Source organism: Aulonocara stuartgranti, assembly GCF_965226115.1.
Source record: "Aulonocara stuartgranti genome assembly, chromosome: 11".
In the NCBI taxonomy this organism is placed as follows: domain Eukaryota; kingdom Metazoa; phylum Chordata; class Actinopteri; order Cichliformes; family Cichlidae; genus Aulonocara; species Aulonocara stuartgranti.
This window is the reverse complement of record NC_138947.1, coordinates 12,132,541-12,152,685: the sequence shown is the minus strand read 5'-3', so window position 1 is coordinate 12,152,685 and position 20,145 is coordinate 12,132,541. Positions and strand designations below refer to the sequence as shown.

Below are 20,145 nucleotides of genomic sequence, written 5' to 3'. Positions count from 1 at the left end.
CATTTTCTATACCCGATTACCTTTTCCTCACACCTGTTGCTGTTGACAAGAAACTCAAATGTCACCATCAAGTTGTCAGTGTTTCAGTGTAGTTTATTCAAATAAAGAATAACAAGGTAAATCCAGTAAAACATCTGCTGTATGTCTGTGCAAACGACCGCTGGAACGAGGTGAAGGCAAAAAGTAATGAGTTTAGTGTTGAGGTACACGGCTTAGTTACCAACAATACAAATTGTATTCATACTGAATCGCAACACAGACTTTAAACAATGATCTATCCACGGTAACCAGCCATTACAGTGAAATACTGCATTTTAATAATTAAAGGGAATAAAGCTCAACTTTAAAATAAAACCCAGAAATTTGGGGTGGTTATTACTCATAGTGATCCTTACCTGAGAACAAAACCACGTGATACACAACAGTGGCAACATAAGGCTGATGAAAAACTGAAGAAAAACACCAAACAACAAAGACTGCCTCATCCCAAACACTGATGACGTACTGAGACAAAACAGGCACATTAACCATCACAAATAGAAGAAAAGGGTGATTTATGGCACCACCAACAGAACCAAAAATATGAATACATCCCATTATCAACAGAAAATAATTCAGTGACACTCTGGTTTGTAGTCTTTCATTTTTCCCTCTCAGACCTCTGACCTACAGTCAGCATTTTCAGTATGGTATAATCTCTAGAGCCTAAGAGAGGCGCAGCCTTTTCACTGCCCCCTCTGGGCTGTAAAGTGACATAATTCAGACTAATACTTCCTAAAATAGAAATCAACAATGCTCCACAGATAAAAACAAACAAAACTAAACACTGAACATATACTGATGAAGTTCCATTTGAAGATCCTCTGTCATTTCATCGGTGTGGAACATTATTAAGACGTCATTCAGACTGATGGAGCTGGATCATGCTACACCAGATCCTCAAGTTCCACATACATAACATAAACCTCTACAAACAATTTCCAAAACGGAGAAGGTTCCTGGATTATCTGGCCCTGGCCAAAAGGCGTTTTTAACTCTTCATTCCCTATGAAGGAGTGAAACTTGGGCTGCTGACCTCTGTTGTAGGACTGGCCAAACATTCATTCGACCTCAGGCTGGCCAGAGACTTGTAGCTGGTGACTGAGGTCAGGGAGCCACACAGACCTCTTAGAGAAGGAGTTTCTTCTTTGCCTGGATGACAAGACGTACAGTAAATGTTCACACCAGCGATGGAAAGCTTCGCAGACAGCAGTGCTTGCTACCAGGTGCAGACGTACCTTGGTGAGTCCACTTTGAGCTGGCTGACCTGGCCTCCAGACTCAGCATGTTGGACGGTTCGAGAGAATTCTGGGAAATGCTCATGTCTGCAGAGAGCTGCTCCAGACTCTGGAAACTCTTCCTGCAATGAATGGACAAAGATCAATAAAGGCCACACAGTATAATTGGTGCTGATAGGACCAAAAAATTCATCAGTTGAATGAGTTTTTGATGGCAGTACTTCGAGTACTTCATGAGACAAAAGCCATTTAAATACACTGTGTTGGTAATTTAGGGCAAGACAAAAGTTTGTGTACAAACTTAAAACGTAACAACGGACTCAAATTGTGTAAAGACAATGTTCTATATACAGTCACTGACACTTTATTAGGAACAGCTGTTCCCCTGTTCATTAATAATAATAACAATAATAATAATTTCCCCTAGGGAAAGTATTCTGATACAAATACCCAAGTAGCCAATCACAAGTAAGCATCTCAGCAAATTTACCCATGGTCAAGATGACCTGTTGAAAGAGGAGAACGGCCAGACTCCTTGAAGCTGATAGGAAGGCAACCGTAGCTCAAATAACCACTTGTTAGAATCAAGGTATGCAGAAGAGCATCCATGAACACTCAGCACATCAAGCCTTGAAACACTTTGTTTCTGTTTCACTTCACTTCAGAGAACTTCAATCTATACACCTAAAAACCACAAACCAGGCAAGAAATTTGGGTGTAGTGATGGATGCAGACCTAAACTTAGAAAAACACATTAAGACAATAACAAAATCAGCTTACTATCACCTCAAGAATATATCAAGGATAAAAGATCTGATGTCTCAACAGGACCTGGAAAAACTAGTCCATGCATTCATCTTTAGTAGGCTTGATTACTGTAACAGCATCTTTACAGGTCTACCTAAAAAATCAGTCAGACAACTACAGCTCATTCAGAACTCTGCTGCTCGAGTCCTCACTAAGACCAAAAAAGTGGACCACATCAGTCCAGCTCTGAGGTCTTTACACTGGCTGCCTGTCCGTCAGAGGATAGACTTTAAAGTTCTGATGCTGGTCCATAAAGCTCTGAATGGTTTAGGACCAAAATACATCAGTGACCTCCTGGCCCAGTATGAACCTTCCAGATCCCTCAGGTCATCTGGATCCGGTTTTTTATCAGTTCCCAGAGTCAGAACCAGACTCAGAGAAGCTGCATTCAGCTTTTATGCTCCATATATCTGGAACAAAGTCCCAGAAAGCCTCAGATCAGCTGAAACACTCAGTTTATTTAAATCCAGGTTGAAGACTCACCTGTTCTCAGCTGCTTTTGAAAAAAAAACAAAACACCAAATCCACACTTTTAAGCTTAAATTTCAAAACTTACATTTTAACTACTGATTTTATCTACTGTTCTGATTTTATCTACTGTTCTGATTTTACCTACTGTTTTTTGTTTTGTTTTTTTGTGTTTTGTTTGTTTGTTTGTTTTTTAATCAATTTTAAATCATGCTTTTTATTTGTTTTTGTTCTTTAATGTCTCTGTAAAGCGCTTTGAATCACCTTGTTGTTGAATTGTGCTATATAAATAAACTTGCCTTGCCTTCTTGCTTATTTTTAAAGTTCCTCGACACGAATGATGTAAATGAGAGCAGATATAATTAACTTGTTCCTTCGTGAGGACAGAGGCTCCACCTGCTGGCTGTTCAAACTTTTTTTTCATCTGAACCCAAAAGTTTGAATAATAAATATTTACTGTTTTGGTTTGCATATCACAGGGTATTGTACTATTGGCCTTGCAGAGATTGTGGGCCATATATATCCCACTTTGATCTTAAGTTGACGAAACCAGCAAAACTTGAATATCTGTAAAGATGTTTAAATATTACAGCTGTCAGCGCAAAATTGGCAAATCCCCATTAACGAGTTAACGTAGATTAGTCCGTGTGGGGTTGACTTGGCATTAATGCGTTAATGCAGCTAAACGCAGGCATCATGACTAACACGATTAACAATTAACTCACCTGGAGCGCAGACTGTCTCAAAATCCCTGGAATGTCGCTGTCAACGCATTTCGGGCAGTTTGTCCGAAGTTTGTCCATTCTGCACTCCAGACGGGTTGACAGAGTTCAAAGTTTTAATCGCGTTAATCATGATGACTACATTAACGCGTTTAGCGTGCTGACAGCACTATGAAATATACATGTAATCCAAATGAATATAAAAAAAGTGCAATTTTAACTTCTTTTTCTGTTTTCTACATGATAAAGAAATTCTGCTGTAGTAAATGAAAGAAATCTGTCAATATTAATAGATAAACATTTAAGTTAAGTTACAGAAAAGTTTCTAGTAGCTTTTTTTTTTTAAGTGGACCCATTGTAAAAATTAAATTAAAAAAAGCTGAATTTTTTATAATTGATAGTACAAGAAGAGGACCTTTTCTGTCATTTAGTTATTTTTCTTTTACTTAATTACTTTGTTTATGTATGAATGGCAATAGGGGAGGTTTTTCTTGTAGGTAAAAGCTGTAAGAAAACTAAAAAATATATGTCCTCCTTCACGTTTTCCAAAGCCATCCAGTGAGCCTTGGAGGAGCCTTTGCCGGGCAAATTCTGGCCCCTGGGCCTTATGTTTGACCATGAAAATAAAAGCAAATGTAGAAAACACTTCAAAATAACTGTCCAAATAAATGCTTGTAGGCTGAAGATTTTCTTTTACAAGGACTTTGTACATACTCCTCCCACTGTCCTGTAGTCTTCCTGTACAGCAGTGTATCCAAGGCAACAGCATTGGCATCCATGGCATCGGGAGATGGCCACTGATTGGTCAGATGAGCTGTTAACTCTTGTCTAGATCGCAAGTCGTTGTTTTTAAGCACTGTCCTGAAAACACGAGACAAAGTAAGTAATATTTATTCTAATGTCACAATCATCTTTTTAAAAAAAAATTAATGTCTAAATAATTGAAATACTTTTTAAATCAATCTTGTGATACCTTTAACACCAACACTAAAAAGAACTGTAAATTAATCTTGCAGGAAACTGTACAATTTACAATCTTCACCACATCAGCCTAACATGTCAGCCTGCTTATATGTAATAATACGGTGCTGCTATCCTTTCATTTCAAGAGGAACATAAACAAACAATAGTAAAGGAAATTAAGCTCATCAATCAGTTGCCAGGATGTGGTGCGAGTGGAAAAGTCATTTTCTGGGGGCATCTGCAATCCCACAGGAAACGTTTTGACATATTCAGGCCTGGGCCACAGTACCGGCACACTGTCTCTACTAAAACCAGTTTCTTTGACAATGAAAGAAGAATGTTAGAGACTAATCTTTATGGGTGTTTTTTCTTCCAGATACAGTACTGTGTAGTGCGTCCTTAAAAAATTACATGAAAATAGACAAATGGAGGACAACAGAAGAAGAATCAGGATTTTTTTAAACTGGAGAAGGAGCACTGGGAACAGCTACACAATAGCTTCCAGCAGGACACTGATGTGAATGTCTCTGACCAAACAAACAGAAACAGACTTCATGGGTGTCCACTAGGGGCCCACAATGTCCTCTAGAAGGCCCCATGTTCACTGCCCAGCATTTAGAGCCCAATTTGCTGTCACAGATAAGAGCAGGTTGCCCCTGAGCACCAGTGACAGACATGAAAGGTTCTGGAGAAGCCGTGGAGAACATTATGGTGCCTGTAACATATTTCAGCATTGACCAGTTTGGTGGTGGGTCAGTTATGGTGTGGAGAGACATATCCATGGGTGGATGAACAGACCTCTACAGGCTAGGCAACAACACCCTAAATACCATAAGGTATCTTGAGGAAATCCTTGAACCCATTTTCAGACCCTTCGCTGATGCAGGGGGTCTTGGGTTCCTCCTGGTGCATGACATTTCCCGGCATCATGTGGCGAGAGAATGTAGGCTGGAGTGAAAGACCCAAAGACCATGACGCTTCTCTGCTCACGCCTATTGAGCTCCACGCAATTTTGTAATTAAACTGTCATTTCTGTTTTTTCTCATTAGTTCAGCTAATCTTTCCACATACCGACAGGCTACTGCCAGAGTGCCCCCACATGGCACTCGGTTGGGAATCACTGTCTCAGAATATTAATGGAAAGCTGATGCCGTTTGACTGAAGCAGCGCTGACTGCAATAGATTCAGCAACAAACAAACCACCTGCAACCTTCAGGCTACTTGCTGTGTCTTGAATGTCAAACTCACAGTTGGAGCAACTGTAAACCTTTCCACCCAACACCAACAAAAAACACACACCAGAATGGACTCACAATTGGTCCTGTAGTTCCAATATGATATACTCAAGCTGTTCTTTCTCCAGTGTGTGGGAGAGGTGTGTGTCTGCCAGGCTCTGCTGAAGGGCTTTGCTTTGGGACACAGCCTCCGACAGCTGGGCTTCTCGTAGACGGACAAGTTCTTCCAGGTAGCCCTGAGGCAAACAAATACACATCTGGTTTATTAACTTCAGCACATGCATCTGAATGGCCTGCTTTTCACTACAAACAAGAACCCTGAATCAGGAACAACCACAGCAAGGAGCCACAATGAAGATATAACATAAAGCTGAATATTTGTTTGTGTGAGAAAACAAAAACAAATGCCTTCCTGCCCCGTCATCGTAAATTAACACTAATATGAAACTCCCACTGATGCTACCTTTTGTTCCAGTGCCATGCGATACTTCTGCTCGAAGCGTTTGCACTTGCTGACCAGGTTGCTCTGCTCAGTAAAGATGGAGGCAGCCGTGGCTGTTTTGTCAGGTGTGCTGCTCTCACTGCCGCTGCTCCCCAGAGTCCTCATCTCCTCCTCATCACTGCTGATGCTGTCTGCGCTGCACAGGACAAAAGTGCGTACCCGATTAGTACACAGCTCGCATACAGTACCGTGCAAAAGTCTTGAGACACCTCTCATTTCTTCAGATTTTGTTATAAAAATGGGAAATGCATGCTGCAATTTATTGAAATGTACCACACCTGCTTTGCATAATTTCATCATTTACTGTCATATTCACACTAACCTTTATTTTCAGGTAGTAACAGGTCACGTCACTGTCAAGAATGTAATATGTTATAAATTCCTGCAAAAGCAATACAATCTAAAGCCTAATGACAAGTGAGTTTAGCAAGATTTGTCGATACTGGTGAGTAAATTGTGGTAAGACCACTTCCCTCATTATTCACCCTGCACACAAACCGTCTGTGCATTTAAACTGTTCAGGACTTCATGATACAATACAGGAAAATGTGGTACATTACTGCCGCTGCACTGTTTAGGGTTTCTCCACTAAAAAGCTTCAAGCCTTCACACCTCCTGCTTGTTGAGACGTGCTATGGTTGTGATATTCCCAGGAGCACGAATCCATCACTAGAGGGTGTTGGAAAACACTAATTATGAGAACACTGCTGTATACTGTGTTGAATCCACAATGAAAATATCATGTATACCAGAGGTTTTTTTACACGATGCTGTTACCACTCGGTGGAGCGGTGAAGGTGACTCTGTACTAGCACACAGATGTCTCCAGGCCTAAACTCTCAGCAAGCATGACTTCAATCTAAACTAAAAACCTTCACATTTCAGCACAACTCAAGATCATTAGATTAAATTGACCAGTTGATCAGATTAAATCTCTGACAGTTGTTAAAGTATAACTGGCAAAAAAGGCACCAAAACTGAATCTTGAAACTAAAATGATTGACAATGGCATGACTTCAAGGCAGCAGAAGCTTTTTGGAGCTATACATCCAAAGGTAAAGCCACTAGACAAAGACTCTTGGGCCTTATGTTCAACACCACTGATCTAATTCAATCTCTAGGAAGGGTTTATTCAAGTGTGACACTAAGAAACTGCAAGAATTGTGCATAAATCACAACTTCCTGTCTGCTTATGGTAAAAATGTTTGTACATCTTAGGACAATACAGGATACAAAGTTTCATAAATACAGGTGAAATGCAGCACCGGGGCTACTTTGCATGGGGAGGTGAAGCGCCACTTAAACACTTTCAACAAATATCTTTTTTTACCACAAAGGATACACGTGCCACGTTTCACGAAGTTTCGAGCCTTTTGAGCTCAACACCATCAGTTCTCAGACACTAATAAAATACACACTACACCAGAGACGGACCGTGTGATGTGAATTATTTGATCTCATACCTCTGAGTGAACTTCAAGTAAGGCGTGTAGTCAATCACAGCAGGGCAGCTGCCATCCAGACCCTCACCTTTCAGACAGAAGCTTGAGACAGAACAAGATGAAACATTAAAGCTGGGTCTGTCTGTGACCGTTTGAAATGCAGCACATTCATTTAGATGGCATGTTAGTCAGAGCTTCAGTGTCCACCCTCATCCTCTCCTTCTTCTGACGTCTCTCAGCTTCCTGAGGATGAAGTGTTTCACAGCTCAACTTCTTTGCATCTGTCACCTGAACTGCACTCTTCAATCAGCAGGCCCTTCATCAGGAGCAGATAACAGTTTATTCTCCAAAGCAGCTCTAATTTTATCAGAAATAATGAAGCCGAATTTAAAACGTTTGGCTTATGTAACTAATTTTCCATATAATGGTTTAATTTTGTTATAATTTTAAAAGAAAAACATAAATAATTTTTCAGAAGAAGCACTGCAAACACAAAAACATTCACAGCATGCGGTATCATGTCACCGCAGTATTATTTACTCTAAAGTTTTGAGAGTAAATAATGAAACTCTTTCAGTTACGGTACTGTGCAAAACTCTTGAGCCACCCTTATTTCTTTATATTTTTTGCTTCAAAACAAAACAGACTTTCTTGTTATTTTTAAAGTCGTCTTGAGCAGTAGTTTTTCAGGCTTTCAGAAGGTCTATTCATGAGTGGTGGCTCAAAACTTTTGCACAGAACTGTACTTCTGCTTGATCCCTCTTGGCGTATGTAGGACAGTAGCTCAGAACGCCAGTGATGTTGTTGGTCTGTTGTCTTATACTCCATCACAAATGGCAGGTCAGCAAACACTCATATACAGGACAAATGAATCTAGTTCAGAACCAAATGAAACTGCTCGGAAATATTATGACTACATGGTCAGCAGTAACAATGGCCACAAAAAGCAGGAAAATATGTATATGTATACAGCATTAACCAGGTTACTGATCTTAACATAACAGGGCCACTCATCCATGAAAGTGACCAATAAGATGATGATCTTTACCACCTAACAGGATGCAAGTGGTACGCAACATGCGTGGCAAATCCAACTAGCCCTCGAGCACAGTCTGGCTGAAGACCCTTTAGGTCAGGGGTGTCAAACTCCAGTCCTCGAGGGCCGGTGTCCTGAAACTTTTAAATGTGTCCCCATTCAATAGAACTTGACCGCATGCTGAGGTAGCAACCCCCAACCATACTCAAGCAAATTTAAGTAAATGTAAATGTTTGAACATAAGAGTGTCCATAAGTGCACGTGGCACCAGGATGCTCTAGGCCGTAGGTCGATGATCGATTTTGTAATCGTATCAGCAGACCTGCGACCATATGTTCTGGACACTCGGGTAAAGAGAGGGGCTGAGCTGTCAACTGATCACCACCTGGTGGTGAGTTGGATCAGGTGGCGGGGGAAGACGCTGGACAGACCTGGTGCACCTAAACGCGTAGTGAGGGTGTGCTGGGAACGTCTAGCAGAGGCCCCAGTCCGCGAGATCTTCAACGCACACCTCCGGCAGAGCTTCAACAGCATTCCGAGGGAGACTGGGGACATTGAGTCCGAATGGACCATGTTCAGCGTCTCCATTGCCGAAGCTGCTGCATTGAGCTGCGGCCGCAAGGTGGTTGGTGCCTGCCGTGGTGGTAATCCCCGAACCAAATGGTGGACACCAGAGGTGAAGGGAGCCACCAGGCTGAAGAAGGAGTCCTATCGGGCTTGGTTAGCCTGTGGGACTCCGGAGGCAGCCGACAGGTATCGACAGGCCAAGCGGAATGCGGCTCGGGCAGTGGCTGAAGCAAAAACTCGGGTGTGGGAGGAGTTCGGAGAGGCCATGGAAAAAGACTTTCGGGCTGCCTCGAAGAGATTCTGGCAAACCGTCAGACGTCTCAGGAGGGGAAAGCGGTGCTCTACCTGCACTGTGTATAGTGCTGGCGGAGCGCTGCTGACGTCGACTGAGAAAATTGTCAGGCGGTGGAAGGAATACTTCGAGGACCTCCTTAATCCCACTGACACGTCTTCCGAGGAGGAAGCAGAGTCTGGGGATGAGGGGAATGACCCGCCAATTTCCGGGGGCGAGGTCACTGAGGCAGTTAAACAACTCCTTGGTGGCAGAGCCCCTGGTGTTGATGAGGTCTGCCCCGAGTTCCTGAAGGCTCTGGACGTTGTAGGGCTGTCCTGGTTGACACGCCTCTGCAATGTTGCGTGGAGATCAGGGGCAGTACCTGTGGACTGGCAGACCGGGGTGGTGGTCCCCATCTTCAAGAAAGGGGACCGGAGGGTGTGTTCCAACTACAGGGGGATCACACTCCTCAGCCTCCCTGGGAAAGTCTATGCCAGGGTGCTGGAAAGGAGAGTTCGTCCGTTAGTCGAACCTCGGATACAGGAGGAACAATGCGGTTTTCGTCCTGGTCGCGGAACACTGGACCAGCTCTTTATCCTCTCCAGGATACTTGAGGGTGCATGGGAGTTTGCCCAACCAGTCTACATGTGTTTTGTGGACTTGGAGAAGGCATTCGACCGTGTCCCTCGGGGTGTCCTGTGGGAGGTGTTGCGGGAATATGGGGTGTCTGGCCCATTGCTACGGGCCATTCGATCCCTATACAACCGTTGCAAGAGCTTGGTTCGCATTGCCGGCAATAAGTCGGACTCGTTCCCGGTGGGTGATGGGCTCCGCCAGGGCTGCCCTTTGTCTCCGGTTCTGTTCATAATTTTTATGGACAGGATTTCTAGGCGCAGCCAAGTGGCGGAGGGCTTTCGCTTTGGTGGCCTCAGAATCTCATCTCTGATTTTTGCAGATGATGTGGTTCTGTTGGCTTCATCGGGTGAGGGCCTCCAGCTCGCACTGGAACGGTTCGCAGCCGAGTGTGAAGCAGCGGGAATGAGGATCAGCACCTCCAAATCTGAGGCCATGGTTCTCAGCCGGAAAAGGGTGGAGTGCCCACTCCGGGTCGGGGATGAGTTCCTGCCCCAAGTGGAGGAGTTCAAGTATCTCGGGGTCTTGTTCGCGAGTGATGGGAGAAGGGAGCCGGAGATCGACAGACGGATTGGGGCTGCAGCTGCAGTAATGCGGACGCTGCACCAGTCCGTCGTGGTGAAGAGGGAGCTGAGTGTAAAAGCGAAGCTCTCAATTTACCGGTCGATCTACGTCCCTACCCTCACCTATGGCCACGAGCTGTGGGTAGTGACCGAAAGAACGAGATCGCGGATACAAGCGGCAGAAATGAGCTTCCTCCGAAGGGTGGCTGGCCTCTCCCTTAGAGATAGGGTGAGAAGTTCGGCCATCCGGGAGGGGCTCAGAGTAGAGCAGCTGCTGCTCCACATCGAAAGGAGCCAGCTGAGGTGGTTCGGGCATCTGACATGGATGCCCCCTGGGCGCCTCCTGGGTGAGGTGTTCCAGGCATGTCCCACCGGGAGGAGGCCCCGGGGCAGACCCAGGACACGCTGGAGAGATTATATCTCTCGGCTGGCCTGGGAACGCCTTGGTATTCCCCCGGATAAGCTGGAGGAGGTGGCTGGGGAGAGGGAGGTCTGGGCCTCTTTGCTTAGGCTGCTGCCCCCGCGACCCGGCCCCGGACAAAGCGGATGAAAATGGATGGATGGATGGTAAATGTTTGGAAAAATGAACTTCCATAGAGTCTTGCTAATGACCTACTAATTTTATTCAGGTGTGTTGCAGCAGGGACACATGGAAAAGTTTCAGGACATCGGCCCTCGAGGACTGGAGTTTGAGACCCGTTCTTTAGGTGATCACTGTGTATGAGTTTGATTAAATTAAGACGAATACCGTAGGAGGAATAGCGATTTATGTGAACTGTGGACAGACGGACAACAAAGACTTGACCATGGCGTAACTTCACTGGTCCTTTGGTCGGATGACTCGTTAAATATATGAAAATGTGTTTTCTAATTGAAAACAGAAACACGAAGCCTTCGATCTGACCACAGCTGTAGCTGCAGGTGGCCACCAACATTTCCAATACTTTAACATTCCCACACTCACTGGTAAAATGTTTCATACATTTATAGATATAATTTAGGATGATCCTATTTTTCAAAATGCAAAAATAAATAAACTAATAAAAACCCTTCAGGATATGTGTCAAACTGCAACAAATCCACTGTGCTGATTATTTTAGTAGTTTTGAGTTTTCTGGCAACATGTTTCTTTTTCAGAACATCTGGACGAGTACCTGAAGTCGATGGTGTTGAGTCCGATGAGCGTGTCGGCTAACAGCCCAGCTTCCTCTCCCAGCATGATCGCTCCGTCCTCATAAAACCTCCTGCGGCCAACACACATCAGTAAGTCTCACTGTGTACACGAACGTGGAGTAGTGAGCAAAGACTGAGGGCGTAGGTTATAGCTTTCATTAACACAATTATAACTGTTTGTTTAGACCTGCTGGCTCTGAAGTCCCGCAGTGCAAATGTGATGTACTCTGAAAGTCTTTTCTCCATCAGGACGACTCTGATCCACGCCCTGCCCTGCAGAGACAAACAGGTGACATGCAGCTGTTAGTGGAAGCTTCTGATATTTGAATTAAAAAACCAGCTACACGTCTAAATGTGCCTGTAAAATACGTGGCCGTTAACCATGCGGCTGTTTGCTCTCCATCACAAGTTTGCCCTTTGTTCTTTTCCCAAGAGGACAATGGAAAGCAGAGCAAATGATGACGCACTGATTCTGCACTGTGTGCTGCAGGGTCTGGATACTTTGACTTTGCCTTCTATCCTGCAGTTTTCCTAAATCAAATATGTTGTTCAATAAAAATGATCATTTTCTGAAAAATAGAGCTTCAGAATAATCAAATCAGATCAATAGTCAGTTTTATAATTACCTTTGCTCTAGATGATCGCACATTTTCCATGCTCTCAATGCTTCGGATGCAGTTATGAGGTACTTTACTGCAGGCAGCTTTTATGTAATCCCAGAAACTCCGAGGAGTCTCGTAGCCGAACCAAGACATCTGACCTGAGAGGAAAAAAAGAAAAGAAAAAGAAAGAAACAAGCATTTGTATGAGCATGCATGTGCATTCATACTGAATGACCACCACAGTCAAAAGGGTATAGTAATGAAGAAGGCCCAGAGCGCATCTTCCCCGGCCAAAGATGACACCCCATCATCGAAAAGAAGTCGCACAGTAGACACAACGTCGCCTGCCAGCAAAGACTTTACCGACATGCTGGAGTCAATCGATAAGCGGTTGTCCAGCTTCGATGCGAGGCTGTCCCTGGTGGAGATTTGACACCGTGAATTTAAATCCCTGAGATTATCCCTGAGTTCACCCAGCAGCAGGTGGAAATGCTCGCTGCTGAAAACGGCACGCTACGGGACTCGGTCAAGTCTCTTACCGAAAATGTGGCCCAGCTTAACATAGGAAAAGGAAAAAAAAAAAAAAGAGACTTATTGATCTACAAGCCCGTAGCATGAGAGATAACCTTGTGTTTTCTAGTATCCCAGAATCTGCTGGAGAGGACGCGGAAGCAACGGTGAAAAGCTTCATTAAAACCCACCTGAATCTGCTGGAGGACACTGTGAAGAACATCACCTTCGAAAGTGTCCATCATATCAGGGCTAAGAGGTCGGGGCCGGGAGACCACGCCCTATTGTGGCCAAATTCTGCCATTTCAAGCAGAGAGAGCAGGTGAAGAGTCACAGCAGGGAGCTGAAAGGACTTCAGCGTAAACGACCTAGGTTTGTTGGTATGCTGAAGTCCGAGGCGGACCGGAGGGACCGGCTCCATGTGGACGGACAGATCCCGGCACCACTCTGTGGCTGTATTAACTTCACTCCAGATAAGAGCCTGCTGCATTTTCTTTTCCTTTCTCCCTCTCTTGCATAACTAATCTGTTTCAGTTATTAATATAAATTTGCTAATTCAATGTGATGTCACAGCAGATAAAACGCCATAATTCTCCGTTAATGCGTTAATTAAAATGTTTTCTTTTTTCTTCTCTTTCTTTCTTTTTCATCCCTCCCACCCACCCTTTTCCTTGGTGTTCTTCCTTCTCCTTTCTTTCACTGCATCGATCACCTGTTTCCCTGCATAGTCACAAACAACACTATTTCACTCATTCACACAGCAAAAACACACACACACGCGCGCTCTACGGCAGCACATCCACAACAGCCTCACAGCGCACACAGACATATAGGACACATATTAGTGAATATGCACACTCATAGACAAACTTACGGAGCATCTCGCCACACACTTTTCTTCTTTCTATTTACAAACCAGTGACGTATTTCCGTTTTCCTCACCCTCATCCATGAATCTTCTCTGAGGTTCTCCTCTTTTCCTCCTGCCTGGCAGCTCCATCTTCAACTTTGTACCCACTATCCCCCCACTGCACGAGTCCAAACCATCTCAGCCTGGCCTCTCTCACTCTCTCCACCTGAACTCTCTGATATCTTCATCTCTAATCCTCCAGCTTGGCCTCCTGTCTTTTTTGTTAGGGCATCACAGTAGGTCTCATGTGACATCCTGATATGATGCACGTCTTGGAGACGGCACCACTAACAAAAAGCAGCCCAAATACTGTTGATATTTGATACTCACCTGGTAAATTAAAACTGAGTTGCTCACATCTAAACAAACCTGAATGTATATTTGCAGATTGAAGCACACAAGAGGTTGAGGTATCCTCCGCTGCACATCATATATCTCTCCCATCAGCTCATCAAATAAAGGCAAAATTACATTTAATTGTGCTAATGTGTGCAGGCTTTTACAGCTGCGCCGCTCTGTTACCTTTGAGTCGATGGCTGAGGATGTGCTCCAGGATGGAAACAAAGTTAACGAACTCTGGAGATGAGTCATCTATGGTCTCGAAACAGGAGTGGTCCAGCAGAGTCTTCACTGAAAACCTGAACATAAAAAGCAGATACACGGGTATCAAAATCAATCACTGGGTCTGTGTTTTAAAGGGACACTGCACAAATATTGCCTGTATAAACAGACTCAGCTCCAGAAGGAGAGCTACGTAACTGTAAATATAGAGGAAAGGCTTGCATTGAAAAGTCCAGGAAGAGTCTTTGAAGGTAAAGTTCACTTACCAGATGGGGGAGAACGATAGCTGCTTTATGTCTCACTTGTTTTATGAAGCTTAAACAACTAAGTGCTTAAAGTTAGGATGTGTCAGTCTCTGCTTTTTACCACTGAGGTTTACACGTGAGACATGAATTCCCACTTTTCCACACCGACATCCAAACAGCCACAGTGGCAAAACACTTTTCTTGTTGCCATCTGACGCGAGCCGAACGCCCTCCAAGACGAGGATAAATGCCGACAGACGAGGCGTCTGCAACGATCTAGTCCAGAGCTCGGGACTTGTTAACACAGTATCTCAAAAGCCCACGAGAACAAACAAATCGTAATTAACCACCACACATTAACCGCCACACTTAACATTTGACAATTACAAGGCAGAGAAAATAAACACATGGCCTCAGTACGTGTAATGAGGCCTTTGATTAATCTCCTCTGATGAAACCATCCATGATGTGCAGCCCACTATGACAGTCTACCGACTCTGCCTAATTTCATTGCAACTGATTATGCAGGAAGGAAAGTTAATAGAGAAAGACGCGATGTGTCACTGTGTGTGTGCTTTATGAAACTGGCCGGTGTGTGTGTGTAATCTAACTTCATATCGCACCCTGCCTCTCTTTCTCCCTGCCGTTGCTTAGCAGCAGGGTGATCACCAAGTGTGAAAGCGGGTTAAAAACTGACGGATTTCCAGCAGTAAAAGCCTTAAATTAATCACACATCACATACATACAGACACCATGGGGGGAAAAAAAATAAATCAACAGCCCAGCTCACGAAAGGCCAGACACAATTTCCTCTCTGTGCAGCGCTTATCCTGTCAGGTGTAACTGCCACCTGAAAAAACGTTTAATGTAGACTTCCAGTCAGCGCGACAACAGCAGAAAATCACACACACACACACACACACACACACACACACACACACACACACACACACACACACACACAGAGGTGTTTAAACTTTAACTGACGTGTCGCTGAAGTCAGTCACACGGTATTGATGCTAAACTAGATGAAGTCGCGAGACTCTTGTTTCTAGGCGACTCACAACAATAACCCATGTCGACTGTATTTTGTTGCCAATCTTTGTGACTTAGAAAAGTTTCTCATGATGTGACAGCTCATTAATTATCACTTCTTCTGTAATGATCAGAAAGTGCACATTTTAACTGGTGCCATGAGACTGACTTTGATGACGAGTCAAATCGCTGCTGTTAAACGTGAACATCTGAGTACACTCCGTGATTCGCTAACTTTGTGCAATAACTTTTATCAGCAATAACTTAATAATCACTTTCGAAATGATGTTGTCCGTGTCTCACAGAAGATTTTTGGCCCAGGCTTCCTTACTACGTTGCTTTGCTTCACTGAGGTTTTCATTTATGCACAGCTCTCTTAAGGTCCCACCACAGCATTTCAGTCACGTTGAAATCTGAACTTGGGTCATTTCAGCACCTTGATTCTTTTCTTTTTCAGCCATTCTGTTGCAGATTTGCTGCTGTGATTAGGATCACAGGAGCCAGTTTTGACTTAAACTGTTGGACGGATGGCCTGACATTTGACTAGAGAATACTTTGGTATGGAGAGGAGTTTGTGGTCATGTCAAAGACTGCAAGGAGCTCAGGTACTGTGGCTGCAAAACAAGCCCAAACCATCACCCCTTTACCACTGTGCTCACAGTTGTTATGACGCGGAAAAAAAAAAAAAATCCACTCCACAGGACATTTTATCCAGAAGTCTTGTGGGTTGCTGGCTTTTCTAAACAAGCTATACTTGCTCAATCTTTTTCTAATTGCATTGTCGTGAAGTTAACAAGCTTACAGTAGAGTCAGAGAATTAACTGGGACATTGACTCCTGGGACGATTGAGTTTTGAGTTATTGCACTAACACAACTAAATGCTCCAGACCAGCAAACTGCCAGAACATCTGCTTTCACAGAGATCCTCACACTTCCTAATTATCAGCTAATCAAGTAAATTTGATTATCAGCACCTGGCTGTTACTTACCCTCTTAATTCATAGCGGTGTACTTAATATTTCACATGACTGTAAATCAAGCGTTCATCTTCATTCAGGAAACCGCGTGGTCAGATACATGACTTCTTAGAAAGCACAGCTTCATCTCTTTTTGCTGAGCTTTCTGATTCTGATTCTCTACAGTATGCAACAGTATGCAAACACCGGCATCTTGTTTGTTCACCATTTTAACAGCGTTTCCAGGCCCCTAGAACGCAAACCTGCTTGTTTGCCACTCTTTTACGATGACTCTGTGCACATGTGTTTAAAGCAAAAAATTATAAAGATATCAACCATGCACAGTCTCTGGCAAGCCCACAGTGCATCCACACACATCATTTGGGAACAGGGATCATTTTAATTTTTTCCCCCATTTCTGTTTTAAGCTGGCAGCACAGTGATTAGTACTAGCACCTCAGAGCAGGACCCTCTTGCTCTGAGGTGCTAGTACTTTAAACCCACCGACTGGTGGGAGTTTGCATTTTCTCCCCAATGCGTCTCTCTGGCTTCATCTCCCAGTCCAAAGACATGCAGAAAAGATTCATTCAATTCAACTTTATTTCACCAAATCACAACAACAGACACCTCAAAGTGCTTATAATGTAATGTGGAGACGCTCCAACAATAGAGAGTAACCCCAACAATCAAATGACCCCTTTTGAGTAAGCACTTGGCAACAGTGGGAAGGAAAGTCTTGATGCATGCTCAATCATCAAGGTAAGTAAATCCCAAAAGGTTGATTCTGTTCATCTGGACGCAGCGTTTTTTAGTGGGACAAACGTTTGGTCACTCATCCAAGTGACTTCTTCCGTCTCAGCTGACTGCGGGTTTCCCCAACCTTATAAACAGGACATTTGCACAATGACTGAAACCAGCATCACCAAAGGAACAATGGGCTGGGAGGTCAGTTCGTTGATCATTAATATGCAAATTGTCATGACCGTTGATCAACAACCACTGATCATTAATCAATGGTCTTTCCCCATCCCGTTTATAAGGTTGGGGAAAGAGTTCTTCAGTCTCTTGGATGAGTGACGAAACGTTTCTCCCACTGAAAACGCTACGCCCAGATCAATGGAATCAACCTTTTAGGAGTGGGAAGGAAAAACTCCCTTTTAACAGGAAGAAACCTCCAGCAGAAGCAGACTCAGGGAGGGATGGTGAGGTAGGAATGTTTATCTGTGTCTATGTGTTAGCCCTGCGACAGACTGCCAACCCGTCCAGGGTGAAGACCCCCTCTCACCCTATAACAACTGGCATATGCTTAACCCACCGATGACCCTGACTTGGATAAGCATGAGAAAATGGATGGATGGATTCTGCTGTAAGTACTTACAACGATGAGTCTGTGTTTTAACTATACTGGTAAGTGTGACAGGTAAAACTCGAGTGACAGCATAAACAAATATAAAGCTGGCTTTTACGGTCTCAGGGCAAACACTGAAGCCAGCAGGCTGTCGGTGATCTCTGTTTACTTCCCTTTATTTGCTGTGACCCTCACCGTTTACTCATCTACTGCAGCGGGAGAAAAAAAAAGAGAGACTGCTGAGTAATTTGTTATCATGTTGAAGACAGCAGAGCATCTAAAACAGAGAGATTTCACTGATTTATATGTACATGCATGGTATTTTTACATTACTACATTTACAGGGTTTATATAGATATATTTATCTAAATCTATATAATTTTAAGAGTACAGTTCATTAGTCTGCCATCTTCCTTTCATGATTCGATTGTTTTGTCAGAAAAATGGAAAAAGCAACAACAAGCCCAATTTGACATTCAAATTGCTCATTTTCTGCTAAACAGCAGTCACTATAAAGCCAAATCCCTGTATCGTTTCTACTTAAAAACCCACGATTAATCCATTATTGGCATCTTTTGTTCAGGATTTCTCTGTTTTCTCTCTCTTTGTGCCAATCAGTGAGATAAAGGCTGTTGCGGAGGCAGGAAGACCTGGGAAAGTATGAGCACCTGTGTCCAATTACCTTCCTTTCAAGTGACCAATATCAGAAGGCCTCCTGAAGCTTCAAAACACTGTTAGTCATTTTATAACTGGATTTGTTCGCCAGCTCTCAAAACAAGGCTGAGCTGATAGCATTTTTATCAGTTTGTTTTCGGAGTCGTTACGCTCCCTTGGTGCCAAAATACAGACACCTCCACATTTTCTCTTCCCTCTGCCTCAAAAACACCACAGGGACTATCAGTCGGTAACTGACATCTGCCAGCAAAACCAAAAAAGCACCACAAATCAATACATGTAGCAGGGTGTTTTTCACTGCAGCTGGAAGAGACGGGAGGAGAACCTGACCGGTGACATGTGTGCACACCTCGGCATCGATATCCCCCCCCTCAACATCTAATTGCTTATAAATGTTTTGAGGGAATCGGTTTTATGTGTAGGAGTTTTAACTGTTTTGAAAATGCTGCTAAATAAAATATATGGGAAGGTTCATTTGTGTGTGTATAGGGGGTAACAAAAATCCAAAGAAAACTCAAGTTTGTGTCAAAAAAAAATGTATGGGGGGGGGGGGGGGGGGGGGTGTATTTCTAGATTTCTGGCTTTAACTCTCCACTGGTGTGAGCTGAAATGTGGTGGCATGAATCTTTAAGGAAGGGTTGTAAAGCTGGGGTGGGTGGGCGAATGAGAAAAAATTTAATTATCCTACTGTGCAAAATAAGCATCATCATCTCAGATCTGAGATCATCTCTGGTTTTAAACCCACCCAGCAGACAATCAGTGACTTTCCCTCCCCTCAGCTTTGTATGCACATTAGCTCATAGTTTAACTGAAGGATGGAGCAGGGCTGTAATCCTGCAACCTTAAAAGCCAACCTTTAATAAATGCATGCACCTGACTCTGAAATTAAATTATCTGCCGTCATGAATTCAGCTGCAGACTCTGTTTCGTCCTCCCTGTCGTTAAAGCACTGAAGAGCATGAGGAGTCCCCACCTGCACACGGTCAGCAGGTTTTTCCTCTCCACCACGGCACTCCTGCCTGCAACGCGCTTGCGGACGGGATGGAGACCCACGCCGAGCGACGCCATCCCCGGGCTTGAGTCTGTGGCTGGTCCCCGTGAGCTGTCCACGGCTCCGGTGCGCCAGGGAACGACCAGCTGTCTACGTCAGTCTGTCTGTGAGGGGTACAGAGGATGCTCCACTGAAGGAGGGGCCCGAAAACTGTGATAAGTCACGCTAGGATCTTCCTGTTGGAACTTTCAAAATAAGAGCTTGTGCAACCGACTAGAAAATCACAAATATTTAACACAGTTCTCTATTTATACTTATTTATATTACATTATATTATATTATATTATATTATATTATATTAAGTACTGCGCAAAAATCTCAAGCCACCCTATAAAAAACTATTTTATAGTTGTCAAACTGTGTTATCGTTAAAAAAAATTTAATGGATTAAACTAAAGAAATGTAAATAAACGAGTTTTTGTGACAGGCTGCTAGTAACAGTGCCTAAAGATACGATTTATAATTGATTATTTTCTAAGCTGTTACCTGTAAACACAACACTGGTTCATCCCTTGAGTTACATGTCTTTGTAATTCTTGCGTTATTCATTGGTCAATGTGAAGTGCTTTAAGAAACAAAAACCAATCCAG

General features: G+C 43.6%; 1 protein-coding gene across 2 annotated transcripts; it reads right to left on the bottom strand.

Annotated features, from left to right (window-relative positions):
- Positions 1-72: 72 nt before the first annotated feature.
- rundc3b (RUN domain containing 3b) lies at positions 73-19,726 on the bottom strand. Of its 2 annotated transcripts, XM_082550339.1 has the most exons (11): positions 19,478-19,726; positions 14,207-14,322; positions 12,289-12,422; positions 11,850-11,935; positions 11,644-11,733; positions 7,438-7,518; positions 5,936-6,110; positions 5,551-5,708; positions 3,989-4,135; positions 1,278-1,399; positions 73-1,191 (listed from the first exon to the last, which is right to left on the bottom strand). In XM_082550339.1, the coding sequence occupies exons 1-11, from the start codon at positions 19,570-19,572 to the stop codon at positions 1,046-1,048; spliced, it is 1,350 nt and encodes a 449-aa protein (XP_082406465.1). In that variant the 5' UTR covers positions 19,573-19,726; the 3' UTR covers positions 73-1,045. The 2 variants fall into 2 exon arrangements, with proteins under 2 accessions (XP_082406465.1, XP_082406466.1); XM_082550340.1 differs by lacking the exon at positions 3,989-4,135.
- Positions 19,727-20,145: the final 419 nt, after the last annotated feature.